We start from the raw sequence: 22,247 nt of genomic DNA, 5'->3' as shown, positions 1-22,247 counted from the left end.
TGCCCTACTGCCTCCTTTCCCACCCAGCTCACACCAGTCAGCTCTACCCTATAGTAATAAAACAGCACCTGCAGTCCCAAGTTCCTGGGAGACCCTATATAACAATCCACTCTCCTCAGCTCTAGTGTCCCAAGAGACCCTACAATAACAAACCAGCCTGAACATCCCCATTTCTCCAAAAACACTATAATAACAAACTGATCTGCCCAGCCCCCATGCCCCAAAGAGACCCTACAATAAATAAAACAGCCTGTGCAGCCCCAGCACCCCCAAGAGACCCTACAATAACAAACAGGTTTGTACAGCCCCAGTTCTCCCTAGACACAATACAACAAACCATTTTGCCCAGCAACATGCTCACAGAAGACCCTACAATAACAAGCACCACCCCAATATATGCCTTCTTCCTCCGCTGTAATAATATTGGGGCTGGGGAGGGAGATACCAGTGGGGGAGGAGGAGGTCTGATTCTAATGGGCAGGAGGCACAGGGGCATGGAGTCAGAACTGTGTGCCAGGGGAGAGCGCCTCCTGCTGAGCCCCAGTCTGCTCCCTGCAGGGTGTAGCTGACAGCTTCCCAGCCCCAGGTGCCATGGGAGGTGTCTGGGAGAAGCGCCTTGAGCCCCTCCTCAGCTGACAGACCTTGGGAGTTCCCCCGCCCTATGAGTAACTCCGCTCCCTAAGCACATGCTTATTCCCAAGGCTCCTGTTTATCCACAGCCCTGGCTGGGTGGGTCGTCCTGGCAGGAGCCCGGGGATGGCACAATACTATCTGTTCTTCCAGCTCTGATGTAAGCCTGGGAGATGGCGAGGGAACCGGAGCTCCCTGCAGGCATCCCACACCAGGCACAACCGGATTTACCTTTACCTTGAATCAGCTGAGGGAGACAGGACAGGGCAACTTTCCCCTCTAAGGGACACCAGCTCCCAATCACCCCAAGATTCCCCCTTAGTGCCTCTGTTTTCCCTCCTGCCCTTTGACTGTTAGACTGTAAGCAATTTGAGACAGAGACTGTGTCTGGGCAGCGCCCAGCCCAAGAGGGCCCCGCTCGCAGTTGGGGAGGTCTGTGCAGCACCCAGCCCAGTGGGGACCCCAGTCTCGGCTGAGCCCTGTCATACATGAAACAACAATGGGAAAGGCAGGTGCCGTGAGGCTGGGCCTTGTCCTGCTTGTATCTACCAGAGATTTGGGAAAGGGATGAAGGGGGTACTGTTTGCATGTGATACTGGGTGTTTCAGTTGGTCCAGGCCAGAGAGGGCTGCAGCCCAGGAAATCTAGGAGGAGCTGCCCTAGCTGGGAGTGCAGGCAGAGTGACTGCAGGGACTCTCACTCCCAGCTGGGCTCCAGAGTGACTGTGCAGTTCAGGGAGAGGCCAGGCCATACTTGTGGGCGGCTCTGCACAGCCTGGCTCAGTGGGCAGTGGGTGCCAATTGACCAGTGTCGGGGGGTGGGGGAGAAATGGAGGCTAGAAGCCCCCAGCCCCACAGAGCACCAAGGCACCAGGACAGGGAGGGACTTGCCTGCTCCAGAAGGGGCTTCCCCGCTACAGACAGAGCAGGGCCAGGGCAGCCCGCTCCCCTCAGACAGCCCAGCGAATGGCAATCTTTAGAAGCTTCCCCAAATGTTAACTGAGCTATTCAACACCAGAGGCTGGGGAGCAGCATGGTCAGCCACAGACAGAGAAACTGAGGCACTGAGCTGGGCAGGTCAAACAGGGAGTCTGTGACTGAGCTGGGGATAGAACCCAGGAGTCCTGACTCTAAGCCCCCTTACTCTAACTACTAGACACCACTCTCCTCCCAGAGCCAGTCAGAAAGCCTTGTTTGATTCTGGCTGTATTTACTGATGGGTTTGGTGCATCCCAGCCTCTCTGGAGGGGTGTGTCTCTGTCTGTCCCTGAATGGCACATTCCCCCCTGCCCCCACCATTTGGTCTGATGACTCCTTGTCAGGGCTGCTGCTCTGAGCAAACACGGACTCAGCCTTGGGCAGCCCAGCCAAACCCAGCTCCCTCCTGCCCTGACTGACTGCACTGGCCACAGGGGCGGGGGTTGTCATGTGCTGAGGTGAGAGGAGAGTGTGTTTGTGCAAGGGCAAGAGGCAGTGCGTCCTGGTGGGTCAGTTCTAGGGACAAGGGGGAGTGTGCGTGCACATGCGCGTGTTGTTGCCCTCATCTGGGCAACCCTCAAACCCCCCTCAGGCGGCCCATCAGTCTCATTTGTTTGGATGCAGGTTCCAGCCCCGACTTGTCAGCAGCTGCTCCTGTGAGGGCCTTTGGGTAACAGGCCAGACCTACTGCAGGTCCTCATCCCAGCCCCCACCCCACCCTGATCTCTGCCCCCCAACCCCCACCCTTACCAGTTCCTACCTCTCTCCCTGCCCTGTCTGTGTCCTTCACTCCCAACCCACAGCCCTCTGGTTCTGCCAATGACCCTCAATCCTGACCCTCAGCCCCATCCCCGGCTGCACAAGCCCATCTCTCTCTCTGTTGCCTCTGAGAATCCCCTTAGTGATTAATCCTGTGCCATTTGCTGGGCACTTGGGCAGAGCCCGCCTGTGGGACGCCCGTTTATCACCCCAGGTTCTGGCAGATGTCAGAGCCCACCCACTCCACACCCAAGCCAGAAGCAGGTGCCAGCGTCTCCTGTTTGAAGCTGCATGTTCAAAGCCAGGAGCCGAACACTCCCATTCCCAGGACAGCACTGACGGTTGGTAGCCAACATAGGTGCTCAGCAACCACCTGGGGCGGGGGGGCATCCCCACTTTCCCCTGGACTTGGCCAGCCTTGGGGGACAGCAGGGGGAATCCACTGGGAACTCCCTCCTAGAGTCACATGGAGTTTTTTGCATTTAATTTTCAGTGTTTTCCCAGTGAAAAACTCCAGAAAAGGGAAAATGGGGGGATGTGGAGTGGGAGGGATCTTTTCTTAGGGCAAGCACAGCACAGGGCAAGTCTTAGCTGCCTTCTGCCACCCCTTCACCGCACAGGCCCCAGTGTAAACCATGGGGCCATCATATCTGGAACTGCATGAGGACCCAAGGATGCTGCTGGGAGGCAGAGAAGCCCTGGGGCTGCTCCAATTTACACTTGGGGATGGGAGGTCTATGTCCAGGAGGCAGCATATCCCCAGCCATGATTCTGTTTGTTGCCTTGAACGCTACCATGTTAAAGGGCTCTTTCCCCTCACGGAGCTCTAGCCTCATGTGGATGTGTTTGTTAGGGCAGTTCTGGGAGCTGGCTGGAGATTGGGAGTGAAGATTAAGGGGGCGTGAGAGAAGCTGGCTGCAGGGAATCCCTTTGCATTGTTGGGGTTGTATCCCTGGCTCTGCAAGCGGAATGGGGTCTAGTAGTTAGAGCAAAGGGGGAGGGGGGAAGCCGGGAACCAGGGCTCCTGGGTTCTATCCCCAGCTCTGGGAGAGCAGTGGGGTCTAGTGGGTTAGAGTGTGCAGGGAAGGAGTCTGGACTCCTGGGTTCTATTCCTGGCCCTGCCCATGACTGGCTGGGTGGCCTCAGGGGAGCCCCTTCCCCACTCTGTGCCTGTTTCTCCTGCTATGGGGTTTGTCTGCAAAGTGCTGTGAACTCCTGCTCTGGGCTGTGCCCCACCCTACCCCGCTGGCTTCTGGTCTGGGGCTGGTTCATACTGGGGGGCGGGTCCTGGCAACAAGGAAACCTCTGCCCTGCAAACAGAGTGCGGGTGGAGCCTGGTGGGACTCCTTAAGAAGAGAAGTGGGGGATCCTGTCTGAGAGCACATCCTTGGGAAGGGTCAGGGCTGACTGTGAGGTAAACTAGGCTGGGGGAAGGGCAGCGTCAGTAATTGGAGGAGAGTGAGGAATGGAGACTTTCCTTTCAGGACAGTCTGAGACCAGATCTCAGGGCAGAATGCACCTTAGAGATGCTACCTGCAGGCAGGTTCACAGCAACCACTTCATTACAAAGGGGAAACCAAGCCATGGATCGGGGAGGGACTTGCCCCCATGGCAGAGCCAGAAACAGAATCCAGGAGTCCTGACAAACCCTCCCCCCATCTATAACCACTAGATCCATCTCCCCTCCCAGAGTCAGCAATACACCCCAAGAGTTTTGGCTACCCTTGACTATAACCATGAGCCCCCTTCTCCCCTCCCGGAGCTGGGGAGAGAGCCCAGGAGTTTAGGGAATCCTCCCACCCCCACCCAGCTGCAGATCACAACACTCAGCCTATTTGCATGTGCGATCTTGGCTGTACCTACTCAAACAACAGGTGTCTCAGTCCAGATGCTGGGGGAGGGAGGCTCTGAAAACCACTCTGGGGGAGAGCACCAGACTGAGTCACCCCATCCACAGCCAGGCTGGGAGGGGAGCACCCGAGACTGGTTAGAGGAGTGGGGCTGGGTGCTAGGACTCCTGGGTTCTAGTCCCACATTTGCACCTGAAACCAGTCCTTTCCCTCCATTCATTCCTCTGCTCTGAGCCTCGACAGTGTTGACTGCAGCCTCAGCCTGTGGGATCTCCTGGCTGCAGGCAGGGCCATGTGCAGTGACCACCAGCAGAAGAAGTTCACGGGCTCCCAGAAGCTGCCTGCACAGGGCAATGTACCCTCCCCAGCAGCCTATCTGGGCTGGCAGGACCCTGAGGAGGGGAGCAGGGATGATTAAGGTCTGTCTGGAGCCTGAATCCCAATGAGGAGGAGGCAAAGCCACAGGGATTGCAGACTCCAGGGCCTGTATCATCCCTGCCTCTTGCTCCTCTGCATCCCTCCCAGCTCTGTCTCACTCTGACCGTCAAGCTCCCCATCTGATCCCCTTGACAGCTCCCCTGCCAGTACCCGCTGGGGGTCTCCACCCACAGATGTTTCAGCCGGCTCCCCCATCCAGACATATCCACAGGGACATCTCACCCAGGGGACATCCCACAGTGTTGCCAGAACCCCCCATCCAGAAGTTCTTACCCAGCTCCCACCAGCAAACCCCAAGATATCCCCACCCCATCTTCAGCTGCTGCCCCCTCTTGTGCAGAACACCCTCCGAGCCCCATGCACCAGAGGCTTTGCTGCTGCTGTCTCTGCTATGCACACAGGTGGGGGCAAGGTGACCCACCTGGCACTAAATTAGGGAATGGCCAGGGCAGGAAGCCCAAAGCTTTTGTCCCACTGCCCCTTGCCCAACATCCACATCCCCTCTGCTCTCTCACCGCTAACCCTGACACAGACTCCCCACCACAGCCTGTCATCACTCCCGCAACACAGGGCTCATGTGCCCCCCTCACCCTCCCAGCAGACCCTGGATGCCCAGGCCCCACAGAGACCAGCCAGCCGAACCCACCCCAGCCAGCTGCTGTCCTTGTTCCTTGGGACAATGAACTTGGCCAGTGGCAAACACTGCTCATTCCATACCTGCCATTAATAAGCAAGCAATGGGGGCAATCAGGATTGACCTGGCCAGATCAGAGCCAGCACCCACTAGAAGGGAAAAGCCCAGTATTCTGTTCCCCGCCCCCCGAGCCAGCCAGTCCCCTGCTGTGGGGCTGGATTGGAGCTGGGCCCCTTAGAGGAGAAAGGCCCTGTGGCCTATTCTCCACCCTCTGCTGCTGTTTTCGGATGAGAGACAGTTCCAAGGTTTTACCCTGGCAGGCTGGCATTGCTCTGTTGCAGGCCCACTGGGCCGAGCGCGGTCTTGGGGACATTGTCATCCCAGTGTGGTATTTACACAGCCTCTCGTGTCCCTGGTATTTACCCATTTCTGGTCCTGCTGCCTCTGCCAAAGCCCATAGCCCTTGGCCCCATGCAGGGCAGATTGGGGAGCACAGCCACAGTGCCCAAGGACACACTCCATCACCTTAATGAGGCTGAGCTGCTCCCCCACATAGCACCTGGACGTATGGTCCCCCTTCAACTCCCATTTCTCAATCTGGGTGGTTTCTGTAAAACACAGCCAACCTTGGGCGTGGCATCCCAAAGCCACCCCTGCTCTGAACCAGATGGGCAACAGGGGCAGTATGAATTTCCAGAGGGCTCTGCCCCACTGCACTATAGAAACAGGAATGATCCAAGCTCTATAGCCTCAGGTTGCAGTGCCATTGGTCCCCTGTTACAAAAAGGGAAACTGAGGAACCAGGAAGGGGAACTGAGGCACCAAGGTCACATAGTAGCACAGCCAGGTATCTAGTCCCAGCTCTCACCACTCAACCCTGCACCCTTCTCAGAGCTGGGATAGAACCCAGGAGCCCTGGCACCTAGTCTCTAGCACACCCTGAGGCCCAATACAACACAAGACCCCCGGAGTAAATCATATTCTAGGCCCAGATTGCAGCTATGCATCTCAAATCCTGCTATGCCTCAGCCCTCCTGCATAACTTTCCCAGACACAGGCATCCAAACCCAGCCCATGGCAACTGGCCCCTTGTGCAAAGGAGTAATTCCCCAGCCCCAGCACACATAGTGTCCTGGATCTTTTCCCTGCATGGAATTTAGAGGGAAGTACTGGGGGCAGGGGAGTGGGGGGGGTGGGGGTCACCTGAAATATGAGACCCCAGTTTTGGGTTGGGGAGAGAAAATTGAGGGGAAAGGCTCGTGCAGTCAGTGACGTTTGGGGATGAGAGTTTAGGAGGTTGTTTTCAGTTTGGGCTGATGGTTTCAGGGGGTGGGGTGCAGTTTAGGTGGAGGCTTCTGCAGTGATAGATGAGGAGTCAGAGTTTGAGGTAATTGTGGGGTCAGTGGAGTTTTAAGGTGATGACAGAGACGGATGGAGTTTTGGGGTGATAGCTTGAGAGGAGATGCCTGGATAGAGTTTAGGGGTGACAAAGAGGGAAGTGTTGGAGTTCAGTGTCAGATCTGGGGTGCAGTCCCTCATCCTCCTATCCCCAGCGTGTGGCCCTCACTGGGGTGCAAGCCGTCACTGTCTGCCAGTGCACCTCAATCTAGATCTAAAGGGGAAAAACCAGGAGCAGCAAGTGCAGCTCAGAACTCCCAACAGCGAGGTGGGCCTGGAGACCCCCATGGAGGCAAGGGGCTATCACTGCAGAGAATGGGGCAGGCGCAAAAGAATCTCAAACATGCAGCTGCTTTCCCCCCTGCAAATCCCTGTGGAGCAGGAAGCTAATTCCCAGCAGCACCTTGGAGATTAGGGATCAGGGTCCTTGATGTGGCCGCTTGAGCGGGATAAAGCAGGGAGATTTCAAGGCGCCTGATCCCCCTCAACTTTTACCTATTGCAGACCCTCCCTGGATCAGCCCCACCCCAGGGGAGCTGGCCAGGCCCCGTGGCAACTCTCAACATCCCATAACCCCAGACTGCAGGGGTCGCTGCCTCCCCGCCCCCAATCTTACCTTGCAACTGCTTGAACCTGCCCTCTAGCACATTAGAGTACTGCGCAGCATTGATGAAGGCAGCAGGGGAGAGCACAGGCGATGGAGGGGCACAGGGCACCTCAATCTGCCCTTGCTCATGCTGGAACATCCTGGGGAGGAATGGGAGGAAGGCACCGATCTCTCCCTAGGGGAGTGGAGGCTGGCAGGCACAGCTGGGCCCAGGTGCTGTGGGGGAATCAGCTCAGCGCTGAGCGTGCAGAGGCTCTGCCCTCCTCCCAGACAGGATGGGAGGGCGGTCCTGGGCAATTTACATAAAAACAGGTTGGGCCGCTCTATTGTGAAAGGTGTGTGTGTGTGTGTGTGAGTGTGTAGGCAGCCTGCCCAGGGGAGCAATAGCTCCAGCGTTAGAGGCCTGAGTGGATAAATCCCATAGCCGGGATCAGGCCAAGGCAATGCTGAGCGGAAAGGTGGCAGCAATTCAGTGGATAGGGCATTACACTGGAGCCAGGACTTCTGGGTTCTATCCCACTCTGGGGTCCGGTGGATTAGAGCTGGGAAGGCTGGGAGCCAGGACTCCTAGGTTCTACTCCCAGCTCTGAGAGGGGTGTGGGGGCTGATGGTTTAGAGCTGGGAAGGCTGGGAGCCAGCACTCCTGGGTTCTACTGCCAGCTCCGGGAGGGAGTGGGATCTGGCGGGTTAGAGCAGGGGGGGCTGGGAGCCACTACGGTTTATCTGAGCAGAGCCTGACACAATGCAGCCCTGATCTCAGTGCAGGTGTCTAGGTGTGGTTGCAATACAAACAATGACTAGGGGTTTGCCTCCCCTCTTGGACAGGATTCTGACTCCTGGTCCCTTTGTGCTGACCCCTAGAGGATACATTTGGACTTGCACTGCACTCTGCCAGGATGTCTCTCACTGAGCACTGGGGCAGCAGGAGACGTTCCTTGCAAGGGAGAGGTGTGTACTCAGGGCCAGGAGAAGGTATTTGCACTGGTGGAGGAAGGCAGGCTCTGAGCTGGTCCCCTGCAGCTGAGCCCCCCGCTAGAGCCACAGCCATGGATAAAGCCCATTAGCTCATGCAGCACATTGCCCTGACAACAGAGGATTTACACCCTATTGTACAGAGCCCTGGGCTTTGTTCAGCCTGGATTCAGGCAGGCCCAGCTCTGGAGCTCCCACCCCTCCCCAGCGGGTAGGACCAGGTCTGTTGGAGTGATCTCTATGCGTTTCATCCTCCCATATCTCCCCCAGTCTGGATGCTGGCCCTTCACCATGTTGTGCCCCACTGCAAGCCCCTGTCTCATTCCTGACCCCCTGCCAGGGCTTAGATGTGACTCCTCCATGCTGGTATCATGTCATTACATGCTATTAGCTGTGTTTCCCCCACTGGGATTCCAGCCCAGCCCAGAGACCCTGCTCTGCTGAGCAGGGCCTGTTGCCCACTCCAGAGCTCTGCCAAACCAAATTTCTATCACAGGCAGGATTTTGCAAGCAAGTAGGTATCTCATGGCACTGCCACATGCCTGCCATGCACAGCCACTAATCTCCTGCTTGGGAGGCCTGGTGGTCAAATCCTAGCTCTGTCACTGAATCTCTCTGGGCCTCAGTTCCCCCCATCTGTAGAATGGGTTTAGATGATGAGCTCCTTGGGGCAAGGACTGTGTCTGTTTGGAGCCTAGCATGATGGGGACCCCAATCTCAGTCGGGGTCAGTGCAGCACACCAGGAGCCGGAGTCTCGGTCAGTCTCTTTACCCAACTGGAGGACACATACCAATAGCTATGCTACCACGCTCGGCCATACAGCTTCTTCCCAGTGAAGGCTGGTTACAGGAGCAGGGCACTGGGAGCTGCCATTTTCCTACTATTCCAGCAGACAGTGCCTCCTGGTGGGAAAGAATCAGGATTTTGGTGTCAAGACCAAGTACAGGATGGAGCCAGAACTGGCGTGTTTGGAGATCGTGCGTGAGATGGTAATTCCAGGAGACCCTGGCCGAGACTGACCCGATCGCTCTGGGCACTGCACAGACTCACACTGAGACACAGGCCTTGTCCCAGGAGCTCACAATTGAAACAGACAAAGGAGGGGAGGGGAAACGTATCAAGAGGGAAGGACTTGCCCAAGGTCAGTGGCAGAGCACAGGAGAGAACCCAGGAGTCCTGGCTCCTAGCCCTCCCCCCCATACACTAACCCCTACTCCCCTCAAGGAGCTGAGATAGACCCCTGGAGTCCAGACTCCAAGCCCAGAGCTTTACCCACAAAACTACACTATGTCTCTCAGCTTTGCAGCCTGATTCTCATCCCACTGACCTTCCTCCTGCCCTCCCCATACCCAGTACCTTTCTGTCCCGGTGCCCCCTGGCTCCCAGCCTCCTTGGGATCATCCACCCCACACAACTCACATGTGCTTTAGCTGTATTATCTCTCCTGACTCCAGGCCAACTGGACTTTGTCCATCCATGAACTGCCCAGGCCCCGCTGTCCCTGATCCCTGTTTGCTCCTGAAGCATTGATCTGTTTGGCCTGTGAAGGGCATGTTGGGAGCTGTTTACTGTCCTGCCCACCAAGATCAGATCCAGCCACTGTTCCCCCCCACTCCCGCCCAGGAGCCAGTGTGACTAAGAGCCACCTGGGCAGGGGCAGGGCTGGGAGGAGACTCCCCCTAGTATCCCTCAATCCCAAAGGCCCACAGAGCAGGGAGGAAGGGAACTATGCCTTGGGACTGTAGTGTCCAAGTAGGATGGGATAGGGGAGGTTTATCAGCCCCAGTTTTCGTACTGATGCCCCCTGCCTCCTAATGGCAGGTCCAGATGGGCTGGGGCTACAGAGAGGAGGATTCATGGGATGGTGAGGGACAGGAGGACTGGGCTTTATTAGGGGGAGGATCCTGGGACGGGGAGGGACAGTGGGGCTGGGCTGCACTGGGGGGAGGATCCCCAGGACGGGGAGGGACAGTGGGGCTGGGCGAGGCTGTGCTGGGGGGAGGATCCCCAGGACAGGAAGGGATAGTGGAGCTGGGCTGGGTTGGGGAGGGAGGATCCCCAGGATGGGGAGGGACAGCGGGGCTGGGCTGGGCTGAGGAAGGAGGATCCCCAGGACCTGGAGGGACAGTGGGGCTGGGCTGGGTTGGGGAGGGAGGATCCCCAGGACCTGGAGGGACAGTGGGGCTGGGCTGGGCTGGCCTAGGGAAGGAGGATCCCCAGGACCTGGAGGGAGAGTGGGGCTGGGCTGGGTTGGGGAAGGAGGATCTCCAGGACCAGGAAGAACAGTGGGGCTCGGCTGGGGAGGGAGAATCTCCAGGACAGGGAGGGGAGCCTAGTCCAGCCCTTCCCTGGTGTCAGGTGGCTGCCATGCTAGTTAGCGTTGCTATGGGAGCTATCGGGCTGGAACGTGGTTAGACTGGTTTGTTTGTGCTGCTTGGGGCGGGGGGGGGGCAGGCAGGGGCAGACAGTGGGGTGTGTATGGGATGGATGGACAGACAGAGGCTTTGGAGCTCTGGAGTTCAGAGTCTCAGGAGGCTCAGTCTGCCCCCCTGCAATGCCCATGTCCTGTGCTGCCCCCAATTCCCCACCTGTATTTCCACCTCCCACTACAACGTATCTGAGCACAGGAGGCTGGGCAGGGCGGGGATGGGCTGGGCTAGGCAGGATGCCTGCTGGGTCTGCAGGCCTGTGCTGCTCTCTTGTGGCCAATTGCAGGGTCACTCTGGGAGCCCCTGCTTGTGGCTGTGATCTTGGTGGGGGCGGATTCTACAGGAGCATTGGGGACTGGTTGAATGGGATAGGTGGAATAGAGGGGACATCTGAGAACCCCATTCTGTGCTCCCAGCAGAGTCAACCCAGGGCAGTCCAAGTCAGGGCTGGCCCTGCCTTTTGTGGAGAGGGGGAATATGGGCACACAGGCCAGCTGGCATCTCCTGTAGCTCCACAGGGAAAGCTTTACACCAGGGACAGGAGTCTGCCCTCTGGACGCCTGGCCTGCAGCTGCCCCAAGGATGTCCAAAGCCCCTCAGCATGCCCGGGGCAGCAGGGCATGAGAAAGCCCTGTTTGGACCCAACTCACTGGATCCACTGGAATTCAGACCTTTCACCTATCTCAGAGACTGGAGCAAACTGTCCCTGCACTCCAAATTCCCTGCTGGAGCCACATCTGGCACCCATATTCCTTACCATAGCTGCCCCATGAATCACACATCCCCTTGCAGAGCCAGCGCTGTCCCCTGCACCCAACCCTCAGCCCAAGCCAGGGGGGATGCACCCACACTACTCCACATGGTGACCCTTACCCGCCAGCGCCTTGATGCGGGAGCGCTCAAAGAGGCGGGCTGAGCTGTTCTCATTGTCCCAGTCCTCGTCAGCCAGCTCCCACCGGTTGTTGATGTCATTGTACTGCTGCTGGATCTCCAAGCTGTCATAGTCCGTGGGGGATAGGGTGCTGCTCATGGCGCCTACCACAGGGTCTCTGCATCCACCTGTGGGGGGCCAGAGAGCCGTGAGTATCCTCTGACCCCTCTCTGGCCGGTTCCCCACCCCCCACCCAACCAGTCCCCCTACCCTGGGGCCAGATTGGAGTCAGCACTCTCTACAGGGGAAAGGCCTTGCATCCCAGTCCCCACCCCCAGGGGCTGTGTACCCACCTGTGTGGCCAGGGCTCCGGCTGCCAAATCCTCTGCTGAGCTACAGTATGGCCCAAGCTCCCCGCGAGAACCTGAAAGCAAAGAGGCAGCAATGTGAGCCTCCCGGCGGGGAACCCACTCCCAGCAGCACATCAGGGGAGAGTCTGCATCTGGCATCAGCCCCCGGGGCCCCAGACTGGCAAGGAATGCTTCCCCCTCCCTTCAGCAGGGTGACCCCACACTCTCAGTGCAATCTAACCCCCTAGCACCCAGGGCAGCCCACTCCTCAGTGGGTCTCACCCTGTCCACTCCACACACAGCCTGAGCTATCGGTGCTTCTGGGCATAGGGACTGCAGCCATGTCCCTTCCCCAGGGCCACACCTCCACCACCACCTTGGGACCCACCAAAGGCAAACAGTCTCTCCTTGGTCACCCTTCCCCTGGATGGAGGCAGCCAGGTTGGGGGACGGGACTCCTGCTGCCCCCTCCCCCACACAGAAAGAGGCGACTGTGCCAAATCTGAGTGAGTGGCGCTGCGATTCAACGCACCAGAACACAATGCTCAGAGCCCAGCCCTGCAGGACAGGAGCTGCTGCTGTGGGGTTAGTACGGAGCGGTCTCACTCTCCAGCCCCCACCCCGCCTCGCTAGTATTAGGGTTGCAGTGTATGGTGACAGGTGCTGCCCTCTCGGCCTTTAGTATAGTGCACCCACTGAATCAGGAGGCCATATCCACCCTTGGGGCATGGCAGTAGATAGCCCTGCCCCAGGACTCAAGGGCTCACCCTCAGGCTCTGGGTGCCCCGGCCGTGCCGACAGAGCCAATCCCTCACCGGGCTCATTGCAGGTCCCTTGACTGATCTGTGCTCCCAGCTACAAGAGAGGCCCCATACCCACATGGGCTGTGATACTCCTGACCCACTCACCACCCCCATCAGCCAGGGTAAGAGGGTTTAGCACTGGACTGAGCCTGGAGGACAGAAGCAAGAGAGACTGAGCCAAACAGCATCTGAACTCTCAAGCTGCTGATTCGGAGATGAGCAGTGACTACAGGAGGGCTGGAACTCCAGAACCATAAAGGGGCTGTTCTCTAGCTGCTAGAGCCCACTTCTCTCCCAGACACAGGGATAGAACCCAGGAGTCCTGCTCCCAGCCCCACACCCGCTGTAATCCACAAGACCCAACTCCCCTCTCAAAGCTGGAGATAGAACCCAGGAGTCTTGGCTCCCAGTCCTCTGCTCTAACCAATAGACACAACTACCCTCCTACAACCAGGAATAAAACTCAGGAGTTCTGGCTCCCAGCCAAATCTGGGTCTGAGACCAGAGCCCTGTCACAGCAGGCACTGCACAGACACAGTCCCTGCCCCAAGAGCTCATAAGCTAAATAAACAAAGGATGGGAGGGGAAACAGAGGTACTGAGAGGGGAAGAGACTTGTCCAAGATCACACAGCAGGTCAATAGCAGAGGCAGAAAGAGAACCCAAGTGTCCTGGCTCCCCATGCGGTGCCTTACCCACTGGACCATGCTGCTCTTGGCTAGCTCGTCCACTGGCCATAGTCTTTCAGGAGAAGCAGTGTGGGCACGACCTGTATTTCTAGGCAAGGTAACGAAACATCCAGGCTTCATGACTGCACTGATATGAAGCCAATTACAGGCCCCATGTTTCCCCAGCCATTTCATGCACTCCCCGGTGCTCTAGGCTCACAGCAGGGCCCCAGAGACAGGCTGGGAGCACAGTCTGCCTGCGTCTCTATGGCAGTGGCTGTAATTGCATTAGAACAATGCAGGCTAGGCTAGCACACACATCCCGTCCATGTCACGCCTGGCTGGGGCCGTCAGTAGTCACTGGCATTAGGGAGCGAGACCCATTGTGCTGGGCTCAATGCTATTAGAGGCTGGCATCTGGTAACAAGCAGGCTCCCCTAGCCAAATGATGGCCCTTGGGACCATGGGGACCTCCTGCCCAAAACTGAACCCTGACAACCCATTGGTCAGCCCACTGGTGCTGGAACTAGGGCTGCTGGGAGTGCTGTCACTCCCTCTGGCTTGAAGTGGTGATAACAAAACACCAAAAACAGGGTTTCCATCAGGAGCAACCCCCCTATAAAAATTGTTCCAGCTTCTCTGTCTCTGCCTCCGCCCCCAAAGACACAGTCCTATTCTTCTGGAAGGGTGGGAGGGGATCTAGGGGTCAGAGCCGGGGGGCTGGGAGTCAGAACTCCTGGGTCCTGTCACAGTTCTGGCAGGGAAGTGGGCTCTAGTGGTTTAGCACAGGGTGACTGGGGTTAGGACTCCTGGGTTCTATCCCTGGCTGTGGCAGAAGAGTGTGGGCTAGTGGTGACAACCAGGCCACCTGGGTTTTGCCCCAGGTCACTGGGTTTCCTTAGGCACCTCAGTGTTCACTATCTTTCTATGAGGGATAACACCACCAGTCTACTCCTGATCACAGAGGGTTGTCATTAATGAATGGGTACCTACAAAGGGCTCTAAGGGGCACTGAAGCACTGAAGGGAGCCCTCGAGGGGGCTGCTCTGAGTCGTTCAAGCCTTGGGCTGGATTCTCCCTTCTCCAGCCTCCACCAGTCTCTGCCCTGTTCTGTGTCTAACCTGCCTCGCCTGATGCCTGCTGACAGGGCCCATCTATCATCCCCCTTCCCCAGGACGCTTGGCGCCCTTTGTTGACGCTGTTGCCAAGTTGTGGGGGGGCATGGGCACCATCTTGGTTCCTGTCCTGCTCTTGCTCAGAGTGATTGAGAGCTAGACCCATGGCTGTATCAACACAGCAACGCCTGGAACTGTGCATATTTTCATCTCAGTCTGCTGGGCCTCCTAATAGAACCAGCCTCTGCATCTCCCTTCTGGTGCCCTACACTCCCCACCCAGCCCCAATTGCTAAGAGCAGCTAAAAGCAATAAACATCTGAGGAGATCCAGCCCTGAGTCCCAGAGGCATCCCATACCAGAACGGGGAGAGCAACACTCCACTCTATCCCCCTACTCCACTGGCACCCCACATGCAGCTCTGGGCCCACAAGCCCAAGAACTGGGGGGAATTCACACAGCAGTGGATCCCGGGACAGCTCCTCATATGGTTTTGTCCACTCTGGTTCTTAGGTATGGCCCATCACCATGGTATCAGATGCCCTGTATATCCAGACCCTAACCAAGATCAGGGCCCCATCGTGTGAGGCAGTGCACAGACTGAGATCAGGGTCCCGTTGCACCGAGTGCAATACACAGCCTGACCAAGATCAGCCCCCCCATTCTGGCAGGATACATAGAGACAATCCCTGCCCCAAAGAGCTTAAAATCTAAAGAGATAAGGGATAGGAGGAGAGACAGAGGCACTGAAAGGGGAAGGGGTTAGCTCAAGGTCAAGAGAAGAGCCAGGAATAGAAACCAAGAGTCTTGACTGTCAGCCTCCCCCCTCTCTAGGCCACTAGACCCAGGTCCCAGCCCAGAGCCAGGCCTTAGACCCGAGCAGTTCTCACTCTCAGCCCCACTTCTCTAACTGTTAGACCCCATTTCCTTCCCACAGCTGGGAGTACAACCCAGGAGTCCTGACTCCCAGCCCAGTTTTCTGGCCAACATTCACACCCTATGAATGCTAAAGGCCACCTGCTGCTGCTGAGCTGGGTGTCTTGCCACAGTGCCACGTGGTTAGGATTGCTCAGCTCCGTGGTTTCTGTTCCGACAGCTGGATTCCTTCCATGGGCATCACTCCGGCCTACAGATCAAACGGAGAGTCAGGAAAATGCTCACAAAGAATCCCCGTCCAGCCCACACATCTCTGGGGGGTGAGGGCAGGGCAATTCAGGGCCCAGGTACCCCAGGAGCTCAGTGTTAACTGCCGGTTATACACAGAGCTGGTAGCACCACCCAGTGGTTTTCAATCTGGGGTACGCAAGCTCTTGTAAGGGTTACACAAGAAAAATCCTGTAATGGCAGACAATGCATTTTATTTAGTAAGCCTTAGCAATCTAATCAGCGTTTAATCTCCTTTCAATTAAAACAGCAGCCGCATTGCTGTACGTTTCCTTTCTGCTGTGCAACTCAGAATCAGAGGTTTTCAAAGTGGGTGGCCCGCTAAGGTGAGTCAGGGGGTGGAGGTGCCGTGCGGGGCTGGCCTGAGCCGTTTGGTGTCACTGTTCGCCTCCCCAAATGTTCTGAAGGGGGTGCACCCCACAATTGGAAAACCTCTAGAAGCTGTTGCTAAATGAAAGGCAGAAATGTGGGGTGGGGGGCACATGACCCTGCCTGTTACCCACCCCCCGCCAACTGTCACCTCTGCCTATCTCAGATGTGGTGGTATGGTAGACTACCTTATTTGGAATGGGGTACACAGCCTAAAAAGCTTGAAAACCACTGATTAAGTAAGTATAAGTAAGGTTGCCATTAAAAGATCCTGTTTTTGTTGTTTATAATTTTGCCAAACTTCAGTTGTTCAGTCTGAAATTTCCCAAGCCAGGACTCTGCCTCAGGCTGAAACTTTCTGTGAAGTTTCAGCAAAAATGGTTCAGCTGTTTCCAAAGATGAAACTAGGGAAACAACTATTTTGCCCATGTTAAAAAAAAATCTCAGATCCATTTTGTTGAGAAGCTCTAGGGCAGGGGTAGTCAATAGGTGAACCACGGGCCAAATCTGGACCCCCAGATGCTTTTGAAAGGACCGTGATATCTTTTTATGAACTTATTATTATCAGTATTGTTATTGTCTTTGTATTATTTTCTCGGGAGACTGGACCTTGACAATACCTTGACCAAGAAATTTTGAACTTGCCAAAAAATAATTGATTACCCCTGCTCTAGGGCCTCAATGCATTGGAGCAGGGAGTTGAAATTTGGTAGGGGGACCTCTCTGGGGTCAGGAAGATGCCTTTTGCTGTTTCCATGAAGATCCACCCAAATCTGGCCTATTTATGAGCCTCAGGGGAAAAAATAATTAAGTTTTCACTTGCTAAGCAGAGACTTGTTGAAGTTTGGCAGCTAAATTTTCTAAAGATTCCACTGCGCTGAGCATGCTCCAGACCTTCACATCAGAAGTGAGAGCAGAGAAATGGTCTCTCCTGTGCTCTCATTGCTCCCTCCTGCTGGAGAAGCAGAAGGATGTAGCCTCACTAGAGTGCAGAGGGGAGCAGAATAGGTGTGGGGAAGAGATGGTGGGGAGACAGGGACAGAGGGAAGATGATGGGGGCAGGAGCTGGGTAGGGAGCATGGGGGTGGGAGAGGGGCAGGCATACCCACGATGGAGGAAGAGCAGAAGGGGCTGGCGACAGAGCTACATACAGGGAGACAGGAGTGGGAGACAACTGGGGGAGTTAGGAAGCAGGGTGAAATGGGCAGAATGGTCTGTAACCACTAGCGAATGTCCCCTACAAAACCTAGAACTGAACCCAGGAATCCTGAGTCTCTGCATTCCTCTGCTGACAGCAAATAGTTGTGAAATCCACTTGCAAAATACGTACCTTACCCCTTCTAGAGCCTAATCCACAGAGGATAATAGCCTACAACTCCTACCTGTTATGCTATTAGCTCAAGTGGTAGAGAAGTAAAGGTCACAGCCCTGCTGATGATCCAAACTGGGGGATGAGTATGGTTCCTCATGCTGACATTTTTTGCCTGTGCAACCTCAGTTTGACCCCGTTCATATCCATTACGATATAGTCTTTAATTACATGATCACATACTATTTTTTCACAGGACCCCCGCTTTGTCAGTGTACAGAACAGACATGTCCTGGACATGAATCAAGGTAGGGTAATGAAGAAGGCTATTGTCAGACTCCTGCTTCATTTGTTGCAGAAGCTGGAAGGTGGGCAGTGAATGAGGCTGGGGATTGCAGGAAGAGAAAGGAAGGTCTGGCATGGTTAAGGCAGCTGAATGCTGTCCTATAAAACTGGACTCTGTCACAAAGTTCCTGTGTGATGCTGGGCAAATCACTTATATCAAACTTTTCACAGGTGGGCACTAACTGTGTGGGCCTCATTTTCTGAGCGCTCCATTTGAGATCTTGGGTTCTGATTTGCAGAAGTTCTGAGCGCTCACAACTGCAACTGAAGTCAAGGAGAGCTGTGCCCTGACCGTATAAAGTGCCATGTAATCCTAAATTCTCTGAAACAGAAGGCCCCATGCATCTCATACTGGGCACCCAAAATTAACTGACCCTTTTGGCCTTAATCTCTGTTTCCCATCTGTAAAATGGGGATAAACCACTAAGCCATCTCATAGGAATGTTGCAAAAATAAATTCATCCACATCTGTAAAGCACTCAGTGAGAGCAACACAGAAAAGCCCAGGGGGAAATTACTAATTCTATATTAAGTGCAGGGTTTGAATAGTGTGCAGTGAATAATGCATGACGCCACACCTAGTTATGTTACTGTCTGTCCTGTGCACTGAATGAGACAGGGGTCCTATGGAAAAAAACAACGTGATCACGTAATTAAGGACTGTATCATAATGCATAAACACAAGGTGGGGCAAATTAAGGTTGCACTTTTGAGGTCATATTTTAAAACCTTAACGTAGTTCTTTTAATGTTCTCTTTGGGGATATAATATTATTGGTGCATTGAGGTAACTCCTAGAGATGACTGGGCTCAGGGCCCCACTATGACAGGTGATGTACAGACATATGGTAAATGAAAATGCTCTGCTACAAAGAGCTTACGCTCTCCCTGTCACCATAGTATCCAAGTGCCTCACAATAGATGGATCTTAGCTTTATGAGGCAGGGAACCATCAGCCCTATTTCACAACTGGGGCAACTGATACGACTCATCCAAGGAATCAGTGGCAGATTTAGGAATAGAATCCAGGTATCCTGCATCCCACTCAAGTGCCCGCCCCACTAAACCACCCTTCCCCACTGCATGTATATTTCTTGCTGCCTAATCACACTGCATATGCACAGCCATGCTGTGAAATGCTTCATACATGCATCTACCACCACCTACATAACCGTAGCTCCACCTGCTTTATACTGAAGTATTAGCTGACAAGTATGCCCTAACAGAAAGGGAGTGGGGTCTAGTGGTTATAGGAATGTGGGCTCTGGAGTCAGGAATGCTGGCTTCTCTCCCTGTCCCTTGAAGTAGCGAGGATTCCTGGATTCTGTCCTTGGCTCTGAGAGGGGAGTAGGGTCTAGAGGTTAGAGAAGGAGGGGTAAAAGCCAGGACTCCCAAGTTCTAATCTCAGCTATTTTACTCACTCACTCAGTGCCTCGGTTTCCCCCTAATTTCCACAACAGAAGCTGGGAGGGCATGCAAGGTTAGTGTTTGTAAAGCAGTGTGCACAGCTGAGCAAGGGCACAGGATTACATGATACAAAGCCTAGAACATCCCTGGTGCCAAGTGGTGAGGGCAGGGGAGGGTTGCCCAGTGCAGTGGGAGGCATTAGCCCAGCTCTGCAGGGTGCCAATATGGCCAGCCAGCATGCCCTGGGTGAAACTGGAGTCACAGGGCTGCTGAACCTCTAGATGCAGAAAGACACCAGCAACATGGCACCAAATCCATGTCAAATGGCCATCCTAGCTGACGTGGCAGGAGTCAGTGGAACACTGGCAGGAGAGCATTGGAGCCCATGGACATCCCAGCCCAACTCCCATCTAACACCACCAACAGCTGCTCCCACAGAGATGGCACCCTCTACAGGTGCATATGGGCCACAGACAAATGACAGCCATGCAGGAGAGCTAGGGGATGGTGGCAGGTGACTGAGTGATGCCACTTTTGCTGCTCAGCAGTGGGGAGGCAACTGCATGGACAGGTTTGTACAATCACATACAAGATCACTCCAACATGAGGGCTGGATTAGTGCAACTGCCCACACAAATTCCTACTGACACTAGCGGTTGGTTAGTGCCATCATGGATTCCCATTGACACAAGGATTGGGTTAATACCGTCACACACACACAGGTTCCCATTCACATGAGGGGTGAGTTAGTGCAATCCCACAGACATTCTCTCTGCCATAAGTGCCGGGACTAGGGACTGGCTAGTGTGACAGCCAACATGCAAATTATCTCCAGCACAAGGGCAATACATGCACAGATTTACATGATGGCCAGGTGAGAGCGACAGCACAAACAGATTCAGTGTGGCAACTGGGGTGGGTAAAACAGATAGTGAGATTGAGGTGACTGGAAACTGGGTGACAATTTGGAGTGATGGAGAATTTGGGGCAATTGGGGTAATGGATTTTGCGAGGTCGGGTGATTGGGGGATTGGAACAATGTGTATTTGGATAATTGCATATTTGGGGGTGATTGGGATCAGAGGGATGAAAGGGATTTAGACTGGCGGTGATGTAGATGTGGGGCAATTGGGATTTGAGGGATGTGGTGATGTGGTTTTGAGATGAGTGGATTTTGGGCATTGGGGTGACATTGATCTTGGGGTAATAAGGGACTAGGGCAATTTGGGATGCTACAAAGGGGATTTTGAGGACTGAGGTGATTTGAGATAGGTAGTAATGGGAATTTGGGGCAATTGGGTTCAGGGGTGATGTAGATTTGGGGGATTAGGCTGTTGCAGATTTGGGAATGATCCAGAATTGGGGACAATGGGGATTTTGGGGCACAGGCAGCTGACAAGGAAGCCTCCCCTGGTTGGCAGGGTGACCCCAATGTTAGGAACCCCTCAGGAGAGGGGGACCTAACTGGGAGAGCTGGGCAACGAGGAGCGGATAAGAGGGGTGTAAGTCACAGAGGGAGGAGATGAGACAGAGTGAAAGGGACCCTGAGGATGAGTGCGGCTCTGGGCTGCTTCCTCTCTCCATGAGCCGAGAGGTCTGGACCCTGGGCTACCACAAGGCCACAGAGAGGAAACCAGGGACAGGGCATGAGGTAATACCCCGCCACCTCCTGTGCCCAGCCTCCTCTGCGGGCCCCGGCCTAGAAAGTGTCTGAGGGAAACCCCCAGAGCTGCCCAGCTGAGCCCAGCCTCCCCAGTGGGCCCCAGCCTACCGAGTGTTTGGGGGGAAACCCCTGGCGCTGCCCAGCTGGGCCCAGCCTCCCCAACAGGCTCCACCCTACCGAGTGTGTGGAGGGAATCCCTGGCGCTGCCCAGCTGGGTCCAGCCTCCCCAACAGGTCCTGGTCTAGCGAGTGTCTGGGGGGAACCCCTGGCGCTGCCCAGCTGGGCCCAGCCTCCCCAACAGGCCTTAGCCTACCGAGTGTCTGGGGGGAACCCCTGGCACTGCCCAGCTGGGTCCAGCCTCCCCAACAGGCCCTGGTCTAGCGAGTGTCTGGGGTAACCCCTGGCGCTGCCCAGCTGGGTCCAGCCTCCCCAATGGGCTCTAGTCTACCGAGTGTCTGGGGGGAACCCCTGGTGCTGCCCAGCTGGGCCCAGCCTCCCCAATGGGCTTCAGCCTAGCAAGTGTCTGGGGGGAACCCCTGGCGCTGCCCAGCTGGGTCCAGCCTCCCCAACAGGCCCTGGTCTAGCGAGTGTCTGGGGGGAACCCCTGGCGCTGCCCAGCTGGGTCCAGCCTCCCCAACAGGCCCTGGTCTAGCGAGTGTCTGGGGGGAACCCCTGGCGCTGCCCAGGTGGGTCCAGCCTCCCCAACGGGCTCCAGCCTGGCAAGTGTCTGGGGGGAACCCCTGACACTCCCCAGTTGGGACCAGCCTCCCCAATGGGCTCCGGCCTGGCGAGTGTCTGGGGGGAACCTCTGGTGCTGCCCACCTGGCTTGGTCCAATCTCCCTCTCAGGCCCTGGCCTAGCTAGTGTCTGGGAGGAATCCCCAGCACTGCCCAGCTGGGCCCAGCCTCCCCCATGGGCCTGGCCTGGCGAGTGTCTGAGGGGAACCCCCAGTGCCACCCCACTGGACTCAGCCTCCCACACAGGCCTCAGCCTAACAAGCCTCTGAAGGGAGCCCCCAGCACTGCCCGGCTGGGCTCAGCCTCCCCCACAGGCCTAGCCTAGCGAGCAACTGGCCCTGACCGTACAGGTTCCAGTGCCATATTGCGGAAGCCCCACCTGCCCACACAGAGGACCCATGCCAAAGGCCAGCATCTCACAGCAGATCATCCCCAGATTATGCTGCTGATTGGGCGTCTTATTCTTAGCTGCACAGCCCCCAAGGAGGCTTATACTCTTAAGGCCACAAGATAAATAGCCCGACTCCCTGACAGCAGCCAGGCCACCTCCCCAATAATGGCATCCTCCCCCCACACCCGACGCCAATGCCTGACTGAGGTAATTACGCCAGCAAATGTTCCTGCAAAATCCAATCAGCACTGCCATTGTTGGCACTGGTACTCAGGGACCAGCCTTCCCAGAAACAAATGAGGGGAGACAGGAATTAGGCCCCTCTGTGCTGGATAAAGAGACATCAAGGAGGATGTTTGTAGG

At 55.8% G+C, this 22,247-nt stretch overlaps 1 protein-coding gene across 5 annotated transcripts in view; it reads right to left on the bottom strand.

Annotated features, from left to right (window-relative positions):
• Window positions 1–22,247, bottom strand: part of SPTBN2 (spectrin beta, non-erythrocytic 2) — a 56,980-nt gene that overhangs the window by 28,149 nt on the left and 6,584 nt on the right. For 2 of the 5 annotated variants that reach the window (XM_032798661.1, XM_032798669.1), the window contains exons 2-3: window positions 11,920–11,990; window positions 11,569–11,754 (exon numbers count right to left, since the gene is read on the bottom strand). In XM_032798661.1, coding sequence (XP_032654552.1) covers window positions 11,569–11,725 — 157 coding nt within the window. In that variant the 5' untranslated portion in view covers window positions 11,726–11,754; window positions 11,920–11,990. Of the gene's footprint in view, window positions 1–7,302; window positions 7,747–11,430; window positions 11,433–11,568; window positions 11,755–11,919; window positions 11,991–22,247 lie in introns of those variants that run through there. The other 3 variants (XM_032798693.1, XM_032798679.1, XM_032798688.2) reach the window with 3 other exon arrangements.

This window comes from Chelonoidis abingdonii, chromosome 17 (assembly GCF_003597395.2).
Source record: "Chelonoidis abingdonii isolate Lonesome George chromosome 17, CheloAbing_2.0, whole genome shotgun sequence".
Taxonomy (NCBI): domain Eukaryota; kingdom Metazoa; phylum Chordata; order Testudines; family Testudinidae; genus Chelonoidis; species Chelonoidis abingdonii.
Note: the sequence above shows the minus strand (reverse complement) of the source record. Positions and strands in the feature narration are given on the sequence as shown.